At 44.5% G+C, this 10,638-nt stretch overlaps 1 protein-coding gene across 3 annotated transcripts in view; it reads left to right on the forward strand.

Moving 5' to 3' along the window:
* LOC143282435 (putative amine oxidase [copper-containing]) overlaps nt 1–10,161 on the forward strand; it is a 26,904-nt gene extending 16,743 nt beyond the window's left edge. For all 3 annotated transcript variants that reach the window (XM_076588077.1, XM_076588076.1, XM_076588075.1), the window contains exons 5-9: nt 1,077–1,228; nt 1,874–2,243; nt 4,337–4,684; nt 5,915–6,701; nt 8,951–10,161. In XM_076588077.1, coding sequence (XP_076444192.1) covers nt 1,077–1,228; nt 1,874–2,243; nt 4,337–4,684; nt 5,915–6,701; nt 8,951–9,229 — 1,936 coding nt within the window. In that variant the 3' untranslated portion in view covers nt 9,230–10,161. The remainder of the gene's footprint in view (nt 1–1,076; nt 1,229–1,873; nt 2,244–4,336; nt 4,685–5,914; nt 6,702–8,950) is intronic.
* The last annotated feature ends 477 nt before the right edge of the window (nt 10,162–10,638 follow it).

Consider the following 10,638-nt stretch of genomic DNA (forward strand, 5'->3'; position numbering starts at 1 on the left):
AATTGATGGAATCCCATATCACAATACTTGACACTGAAATCATTACACACAGAAACCATTTCACAACGCTTAAAAACCAACCTAAATAACTTAAAACCAGGCACATATTTCGCAATAACCAAACAGTACACCATATGTGTATCAACTATGTATGAGTGCGTGCCTGAAATCTGATCGAATGACACAAGAAACGAGTGATGAGCGCCCAGTGGCAGCCGTCAGTTGGCTCTACCCAGGTGGGCAATCTGTCTGTTGTGCAAATGACCCCCCAGTTTGTGTGAAGCGCTTAGAGCTTTTGTCTCCGGCCGAGGATAGGCGCTACATAAATATCCATATCATTCATTCATCATACACAACAGAAACCACAATACTAAAAAAAAAAAAAGAAAAAGAAAAAAAAAGAAGAAAAAAAGTCACTCACCCTCCCAACCCTCTCTATCATCCCAGCTGTCACAGGCATCAGGAGATGCGCAATAGCCGAGTGGTTAAAAGCTTTGGACTTTCAATCTGATGGACCCGGATTCGAATCTCGGTAACGGCGCCTGGTGGGTAAAGGGTGGAGATTTTTCCGATGTCCCAGGTCAACAAAATTATGTGCAGATCTGCTTGTGCCTGAACCCCCTTCGTGTGTATACGCCAGCAGAAGATCAAATACGCACGTTAAAGATCCTATAATCCATGTCAACGTTCGATGGGACATGGGAACAAGAACATGCCCTGCATGCACCCCCCCGAAAACGGAGTATGGCTGCCTACGTGGCAGGGTAAATATACGGTCATACACATAAAAGTCTACTCGTGTACATACGAGTGAACGTGGGAGTTGCATTCCACGAAATAATAATAATAATAATAATAATAATATAATGTAATGATGATGATAATAATGGTAATGGTAATGATAATGATAGTAATGTAAGAATAATGATAACAATAATAGTGATAATAATGACGACGACGATGATGATAATAATGATAATGATGATGATGATGATGATGATGATGAGTATATTTTGTTTTATTTATCTATTTATGGATTTATTTATTTTCAAAAATCTTTTGTTTTTTTGTGAAAGGCACACCTTTCAGGAGCTGCAGCGTGTACCGGGCGTGGAGAGGCTGTTGAGGGCCAGCTTTGAGGTGTCCTTCTCAGACTGTAATGGTCAGTACGGGTTTGGGTCCGGCGCCTGTCTGCATCTGCAGGGCCAGAAAGTCAGCTTCGGCCTGGGTGAGTATCACGATTATGATGGCGGTGGTGATGATGATGGTGGTGGTGATGGTGATGAATTATTGATAATAATGGTGATGATGATAATGATAATCACAGTAGTAGTAGTAGTAGTAGTAGTTATTATCATTTGTAGAAGTAGTAGTAGTCGTAGCAGTGATGATGATGATGATGATGATGATGATCATCATCATCATCATCATCATCATCATAACAATAATGGTGGTGGTGATGATGATGATGATGATAGTAATGACAATAATAATAATAATAATAATGATAATAATAATAAAGTGTATTAGTCGTAGTCCTACTACTAATAAAGTGTATTAATAATAATACAAATAATAATGAATATTGGTAATGTTACAAATGATAAAGTGTGTGTGTGTGTGTGTGTGTGTGTGTGTGTGTGTGTGTGTGTGTGTGTGTGTGTCTGTGTGTGTGTGTGTGTGTGTGTGTGTGTGTGTGTGTCTGTGTCTGTGTCTCTGTGTGTCTTTCTCTATGTCTGTGTGTATATCTGTGAGCGAGCACACGCACTCACTGTGTGTGTGTGTGTGTGTGTGTGTGTGTGTGTGTGTGCGCGCGCGCGCACGCGCGTGTGTCTGTATATGTGTGTGTGTGTGTGTGTGTTTGAGTGTGCAGTGAACACCACCTCCTTCATCTTCACGGCCTACTACAACGCAGAGTTCCCCACCGTGCACCCTGTTCCCTTCCAGCTCCTGGTGTCCCAGACCCCCTCCTCCTCCTCCTCCTCCTCCTCCTCCACCTTGCCATCCTACACCATCAGCTCCGTCTTCTTCGCGGGCTCCACCTTCTCCTCCCTCCAACAGCTCGTCCGGGAGGCTACGCCCCAGGCGCGAAGCAAGTACCCCCGGGGAGGGGGCAGCAGTGGTGGCGGTCCGGAAGGGTCCATGAAGCTCCGCGGGGAGCCCTCGCCGCCCAAGCCTCACCCTCCTCCCAGGCAGTACGAGCCCAGGGGTCCTCGCTACAGCGTGGAGGATGGTCATGTCAAGTGTGTGGAAACGTTGTTGATTTTTTGTTTTATTATTATTATTTTTGTTGTTGTTGTTGTTGTTGTTGTTGTTATCATTATCGTCATGTTCTTTGTTATTGTTATTATGTTCATTATTATTATTATCATTATTATTGATTATACAATGGACATACACATATAAGAGAATAACACACAGACATACACAAACACACTCTCATGCAAACACATGCGCACAGAGAAAAACTGTGTGTATGAAAGAAGAAGAAGAAGAGAGAAGGGGCACACTGACAAAAACACACACATTTTTCTTCATTCATTTTTTTTTTTTAATCTATCTATCTACCTACCTGCGCGTCATCGTCGAGCAGTCCTTAGAGTGGAACTCATCGCTGCATATCAACTTCGTCGATTACGAGAAGGCCTTCGACAGCATAGACCGCGAAACCCTCTGGAAGCTGCTACGTCACTATGGAATGCCAATCAAGCTGGTCAACCTGATCAAGAACTCTTATAAGGGAATGAGGTGCCGGGTGGTTCATGGAGGACAGCTCAAAGACAGCTTCTAGGTGAAGACTGGAGTCAGGCAAGGCTGTCTCCTGTCACCTTTCCTCTTCCTCCTGGCAATTGACTGGACCATGAAAACATCAACAGCGGACAGAAGAAACGGAATCCAGTGGACACTACTTGACCAGCTAGATGACCTGGACATCGTGGATGACCTGGCCCTGCTTTCCCACAGTCACCAGCAAATGCAGGACAAGGGTGGCACAGACGCAGACGTCAGAGCAAGAATCGGCAAAGCGAGGGCAGCATACTTGCAACTGAAGAACATCTGGAGCTCCAAGGTGTTGTCGATTAGCACGAAGATAAGGCTTTTCAACTCCAACGTCAAGTCAGTCCTTCTGTATGGAGCAGAGACATGGAGGACAACAAAGACCACCATCAGGAAAGTGCAGACCTTCATCAACAGCTGCCTGAAAAGGATCCTCCAGATACGCTGGCCCGACACTATCAGCAACGCAGACCTGTGGCAGCGTACCAACCAGCTGCCAGCTGAAGACGAGATTCGGCGCAGAAGATGGAGATGGATCGGGCACACCCTGAGGAAGCCAGACAGTAACATCACTAGGCAGGCACTGAAATGGAATCCCCAGGGCAAACGGAAGAGAGGAAGGCCAAGAAACAACTGGCGACGTGACCTCGAGGCAGACACCAAGAAGATGGGGCACACCTGGAGACAATAAGAAAGGGCAGCCCAGGACAGAGGACTCTGGCGGACTGTTGTGAGCGGCCTATGCTCCGGGGGGAGTGATGGGCATAACTAACTAACTAACTATCTAGTCATTTATTTTTCTTCACGCAAACAGCGGATCTGCATCTTGCAATGTATCCTCAGGGGGTGTCCTGAAATAAACACTTCTTGTCTTGTCTTGTCTTGTCATACTACTGAAAGGTTGCTCTGACAAAATGTACACGATCAGGTTTCCACATGATGTGGTCTGGCTCTGTTTTTTCCCCGCCCTATTATCAGCATTGTTTCATTGGTAATACTCCCACACCACTCATTCAGAATACCCCATACACAGCACAGTATCCGTCGAAGTCCCAGCGTCAGAGAGTCCATAGGGTACTATCGTTGTTAGGTAGCCAGGAAGTCACACGCCAGAGGAGACCCTGTACTACTGCTGAGTCACTTTGGTGGTGTCAGTAGTGCCTACTAAACCACCTACTTCGATGATAATCTTTTAGTCGTAGTAGAGCCAGACTGAGAGAGCGTCTTCCCCAGAGTGGAGACCGACTCCATGTCCCTCATACGACAGTCCACCATCATGAATCTGATGGCACTGAAGACCTTGACAGGACTCACGCCCAAGCATGTAAGTGGAGGAGGGTGATTGAAACTGACTGAAGTCGCCATGAGAACAGGGCATGGAAAGCCATAGAAATTGGGACCTTTTTTCAATAATATAATATGATATAATATATGTATATATATTATATTATATCATATCATATCATATATTGTGTGTGTGTGTGTGTGTGTGTGTGTGTGTGTGATGAACATTATTCATAATTTGACTCTTTCTTATTTTTTCTGTACCACGCACAAGGTACCTCCAGTGGTCCTTCAACGTACGCGTCTCCGTCGAGTCCGGGCCTCAGATCTGGGACGTGAGGTGGGCAGGGGAGAGAATCGTTTACGAGCTTAGTCTGCAAGAAGTTGTCGTCCTTTACGCGGGCGCCAACCCGTCGGCCATGCTGTCTCACCTGTCGGACAGCGCTTTCGGCCTGGGCAACAACGCCAAGCCTCTGGTACCCGGGGTAGACTGCCCCGAACACGCTCAGTTCTTTTCCACGTGGATCTTTTCTCACACAGAGTCGAGTTCTTACTCCAAAGAAGCGACCAACTCCATCTGTGTGTTCGAGCACAATTCCGGCGTCCCTCTACGAAGGCATAGGTTTGTTGCTGGAGGGTGTGTGTGTGTGTGTGTGTGTGTGGAGGAGGGAGGGGTGGGGGGTAGTGCGGGTGGGATTTGTGACTAGTAGATGGGTTTCTTTCTCCTTATTTTTGTTGTTGTTGTTGTTGATTTTGTTGTTGTTGATGTTGTTGTTGTTTTCTACCACTACTACCACCACCAACAACAACAATACTAAAAATAATGATAATGATAATAATAATAATGATAAGATAGTAATAATAATAATGACGATGACACTATTACTGCTGCTGCTGCTGCTGCTACTACTACTAAAATTGTACATTTGTTCGCCCTTTCTCTCCAAGAGCTCAAGGAGTTTTTCATGAAAGACAAAAATTGTAAGTTACACGGATCATTCCTGATCCCCCCACCCCACTCTGTCTGTCTGTCTGTCTGTCTGTCTGTCTCTCTCTCTCTCTCATACTTCATACATACAAAGAGCGTTGGCAGGCACAGTAGGGGTGTGCTGTAGAAGTAAAAAAATCAATTCTGTTTTCAGATAGGTTTTGAGGTATTGAAAAGAAATGTTTTCAATGTTCTTCTCCCTTCCTTCCTTCCTTTCCTTCCTTCTTTCTTTCTTTCTTTCTTTCTTTCTTTCTATCTGGCTATGATATTTCACCTGTTGGTATCCGTTTGTGTTCGTAAGAAAGCCGGAGACATACCCTTTTTCTGTCTCCGCATCACTGGTGCATTAACTACTTATTGTTCATTCAGCTCACTCGTTCATTAACCATTTATTATCCATTCAGCTCACGTGTTCATTAACCTTTTATTGTCCATTCAGGTCACGTGTTCATTAACCTTTTATTGTTCATTCAGCTCATCACTCATTCAGTAACCTTTTATTGTCCATTCAGCACACTTGTTCAATAACAGGTTATTGTTCATTCAGCTCACTAGATCATCAACCATTCTTTGTTCATTCAGACCATTAATTCATTAACAGTTTATTGTCTATTCAGCTCACTAGTTCACAAACAGTTTTGTCAGTTTAGTTCACTAGATAATTAACCGTTTATTGTCAGTTCAGCTCACTCGTTCATGAGCCTTTCATTGTCCATTCACTAGTTCCTCTTCGTTCGTGAACTGCAACTCACACGAGTGGGCTTTTACGTTTATGACCGTATTTACCCAGCCATGTAGGCAGCGATATTATGTTTTCGGAGGTAGCTCACTAGTTCACTTATTAACCATTCATTGTCCGTTCAGCTCCGGAGCCCAACAAGGGCGAGAAGGGCCGTACTACGGAGGCCTGGTGGACCACGTGCTGATAGTCCGAGCCATCATCGTGGAGTACAACTACGACTACGTTTTCGACTTCGTCTTCCACGCCAATGGGGCCCTGGAGACAAAGGTGTACGCCACGGGATACATCATGGCCCAGTGGTTCCACTACGGAGAAGACCCCTTCGGGTTCCAGGTGCAGCAAGGCGTGGTGGGGTCGGTGCACCATCACTTGTTCCACTTCAAGGTGGACATGGACGTTGGAGGCGCCTCCAACAGGTACGAGACTTTAGACCTGGCGGTGGATGACAGAGACTGGCCCTGGCTGTCCGCTCTTAAGCCTTCAGCCACATCCTCATCGCCATCATCATCATCATCATCATCATCATCATCGTACTCAGAGTCATCCTCCTCCGCGCGAAGCTTCCAGCAAATTTCGTTCAAGCATCACGTCCGTAAGACGGAGAAGGACGCGCTGTATCACTACAACTTCGATCGGCCCAAGTACCACGTCTTCTACAACAACGAGAAGAAAAACAAGTTCGGCAACGTTCGGGCGTACAGACTGGAGGCGCGGGGCTTTTCCAAACAGCTGCTGCCCTCTGCGCACCCGGCCCTGCGCAGCCGGAAGTGGGCGGACCACTGCATGGCGGTGACGGAGCACAAGGATAAGGAGATGAAGAGCAGCTCCATCTTCTCCATGTACGACGCGGACGATCCTGTAGTCGACTTCGATGACTTCATTGCGGATGACGACAGTATTTTGGATAAGGTTAGTTAGTGCTCTCCTCTCTCTGTGTCTGTCTGCCTGTCTCTCTGTCTGTCTGCCCGTCTGGCTCTGATGATTGTGTTCATGGAAGAGTATAAAATTGTATTTTCACGTGATTGTGTCTATGTGACACAGCTATTGCTACGGTAAATACAATGGCTTTCAAATGATATCTGAGTTATGAGTTTCTCTCTCTCTCTCTCTCTCTCTCTCTCTCTCTCTCTCTCTCTCTCTCTCTCTCTCTCTCTCTCTCTCTCTCTCTCTCTCTAACATAAAATCCCGCATCTCTCTCTTTTTTATATATTAATTTTATTCGTATTTCCACGCTATTCCCTCTACATGAAATTGCTATTGCGACGGTAAGTAGGCCTGCAGTGGTTTTCAAGTATTCAAAAGAAGATCAGAAAATCATTTAAAAAGACTTAGGGTGACATGTATACTTGACATGCTTGTACATACGAGTGTGTGTGTGTGTGTGTGTGTGTGTGTGTGTGTGTGTGTGCTTCTTTTCAATGTTTCTTTTGTACTCTTTTTTTTCTGACATAGCTTCTCAGCTCCTTCCGAAAAGGAATCATTGACTAATCGAACAGTGAATATGACAGAAAAAAAAGCGAATAGGAATTACCCCAATGTACTTGTATCGATCTCACTTCGCAGCATGGATGATGTTCTTTAATTAAGTCAAAGTCACCAGCATCAGCTGTGCTTGAGAAAATGTCATGAGGTGACTCATCAGCATGCAACGCTAACTATAACTTGTATAGAGGAGGGCGTATGCTTATCGTACGTTTACAACTTGTGAGGAATCAGAAACACATGAGTGGTTTTCAATTTGGTATGGATGAAAAAGAAACAAAAGATGAAAATCTATATCAGGTTTTTCCATGTTGTCTAATCAAAGGTGATAGAGTGAAATGAAAAAAAGATGAAGAAAATCTACATCATTTTTTTTCCATGTTGTGTAATCAAAGGTGATTAAGTGAAAAAAGCAACAACAACAAAAAAAAAAAAAAAAAAAAAAAAAAAAAAAAAAAAAAGAGAAAAAAAGAAAGAAAGAAAAGAAAACGGAATCTGTATAAGCTTTTTTCAATGTTGTCTAATCAAGTGTTAAAGTGGCATATTTCCACTAATACCAACGATTGAAGAGTTTGAAACAGGCTGACAGTATAGATTCGCCCTGTGTGTGAGTGGTCTGCTGGTTGGCAGTATAGAGGTGTCTTGTGTTCAGTTCTGTTCAGTTACACAAAGAGGCGACACTGCGTTCGCACAAACCCATATAAGCTACACCACATCTGCTAAGCAGAGATGCCTGACCACCAAAGAAACCCAGCTTATGTGTCTTGTGCGCGGTAGATAAGTTCTCTTGGATTGTTGGGTGGACTCATCGTGTACCGGTGTCCTCTGTGTGTGTGTGTGTGAGAGAGAGGGGGGGGGGGATGTATGTGTGTGTGTGCGTTTGTGTAGGTATGTGCATATGGTGTTTTTTTTTGTGTGTGTGTATGTGTGCACGCACCTTTATCTATGTGATTTCCAATTGCATTGGAGAAACCATTGATAATGCAGCTTTCATTTTGCTGTTAGCCAAACTAGGAGGCAAAATTGCAGTGGCTCTTAGTGCTGCAGCCTTGGGGGATAGTTGACTTTTGGGAACCACCCTAACGCCGACTGTACTAAAACCCTCTTGGCCGAGAGAGTGGGGATGTAACATGGGCAAGACACTCTCCACAAAGATAAAATTCTAGCCCAGATAGCCGTGAGAGCAGTTACCTCCTCTGCCGTTTTGATGGTCATGGTAGAAAAGACTGTCATTATGTATGTATGTATGTATGTATGTATGTATGCATGTATGTATGCATACATTTATGTATGTATCTTTGTATACAGTATACATGTATGCGCATTTACTTGTTTCCGTGCGCGCGCGCGCGCGCGCGTGTGTGTATGTTTACGTTCACCTGAATTTGTAAAGCGCATAGAACTTCATTTAGAGAATAGACACCATCACTGTCAATTTTCTTCTTCTCTTTTTTATGATTCTTCTTCTTCTTATCGTTATTATTATTATAGCTTTTCTTATTATTATGATTATTATTGAGTGTGTGTATGTATGTGTTATTATTATCTTCATTATTATTGTTGTTGTTCTTCTTCTTCTTATTGTTATTGTGTGTGTATGTGTGTGTGTGTGTGTGTGTGTGTGTGTGTGCCCTGCGCGCGCGTGTGTGTGTGTGCGCTTGTGTCACGGTCCTCAGGACCTGGTGAGCTGGGTGACGCTGGGCATGCACCACATCCCCCACACGGAGGACATCCCCAACACGCCCACCGTGGGCACCGAGGCCTCAGTACTCCTCCTCCCCTACAACTACTTCCCGGAGTGTCCCTCCGTCCGCTCCCGGGACGCCGTGCGCTGGGAGGGGACGTCACCCGGAGGCTACTCCCGCTTTGAAACCTACGGCACCCAGAGTGATTTCGCCTGTTTGCCTCCTGTGTATGGTTGGTTGACGGCGTCAAAAGCCAAGGGATACCCCTGAGGACTTGTGTGTGTGTGTGTGTGTGTGTGTGTGTGTGTGTGTGTGTGTGTGTGTGTGTGTGTGTTTCTGCCGCCGTTGTGTGCCTTAATGATGTGAATGATTGATTGCGATTGTCAAATATTTGTTTGTTTCCCCCCCCCATCCCCTCCCCCCGCCCCCTGCCTTCCGTCCTTCTCCATCGCATATTCACACGCACACCCACACAGAGACAGACAGACAGACAGACAGACACACAGACAGACAGACACACACACACACACACACACACACACACACACACACACACACAAAGCAACTGGGAATAGGCGATTCGGTATCGCCAATAATTAGGAATGGGCAAATCGGTCAGAAGAACCAGGAAGAGGTAAATGGGGAATAGGTGAACCAGGAAGAAGCAGGCCGGGAATTGGCGAATCGGGATGACAACGGTTCGAAGGGAGTGGATTTTCAATCGTAGGTCAAACGAAACGAATCCGAAACTGGCGATGAAAACACTTGCATCTGAGTCATCAATTCGGTACAAAAAAAAGACCATGTTGCTGTGTTGGCTGCTTTGTTTTTTGTCATGCTTGCGTGGCTGGTTAGTTCACTTTGTTCATTTCTGATCTTACATATAATTATTTATTTTGATTATTTGCGGGATCTTCGTCTTTTTAGACCTGATCGTGCGTGACTAAGAGGTAAGCTTTAAAACTGGCTGAATATACCAGTGGTGTGTGAGTTGGTGACTTGAATGATTTAGTAACTGGTTGATTGATTGATTAACTAAGGAACGGTCGATTGCTTGAATAATCGTGTTGGTTGGTTTACTGCTGAAATGATAAAACATACTGCAATAAATATATGTAATTTTTTGTTGTTATATGTACATGTATATTTTGTTGTTGTTTTTTGCTGTTGTTGTTGCTGTTGCAGAATTCACGATCGGTCTTGACATCTGTGACGGATTCTGTGGTTTGTTGTTTGACCGTTTGAGGAATAACTGTGGACATGGTTGCTAGTTTATCAAGGAATGTCCTGAGTGACAACACTGCACAACACAACGCAACCCAACGCATTGATTTACCAAACAATACAGCACAATACAATACAATTTCAGTTTAAGGTACCTAAGGAGGCGTCACTGCACCACATCGTCTGCTAGGCAGATGGGGATGTATGACCAACAGCACAACCGAACGCACTAGTTTGGCCTTGAGTGTATGGGTCTCTCTCTCTCTCTCTATATATATATATATGTGATAAAAAAGAGAAAAAAAAGAAACACTGTCCGACAGCAAATATTTGCGTTTGCCTTCGTAAATGCTTGTGAATGAAAGTGACGTAGTATAGAAACACGTCATCGCTACAATGACGTACTTCTACAATGACGTCAAATTCAGACAACCAGTTCGCCTTCCTTCAACCCC

This window comes from Babylonia areolata, chromosome 5 (assembly GCF_041734735.1).
Source record: "Babylonia areolata isolate BAREFJ2019XMU chromosome 5, ASM4173473v1, whole genome shotgun sequence".
Lineage (NCBI taxonomy): Eukaryota > Metazoa > Mollusca > Gastropoda > Neogastropoda > Buccinidae > Babylonia > Babylonia areolata.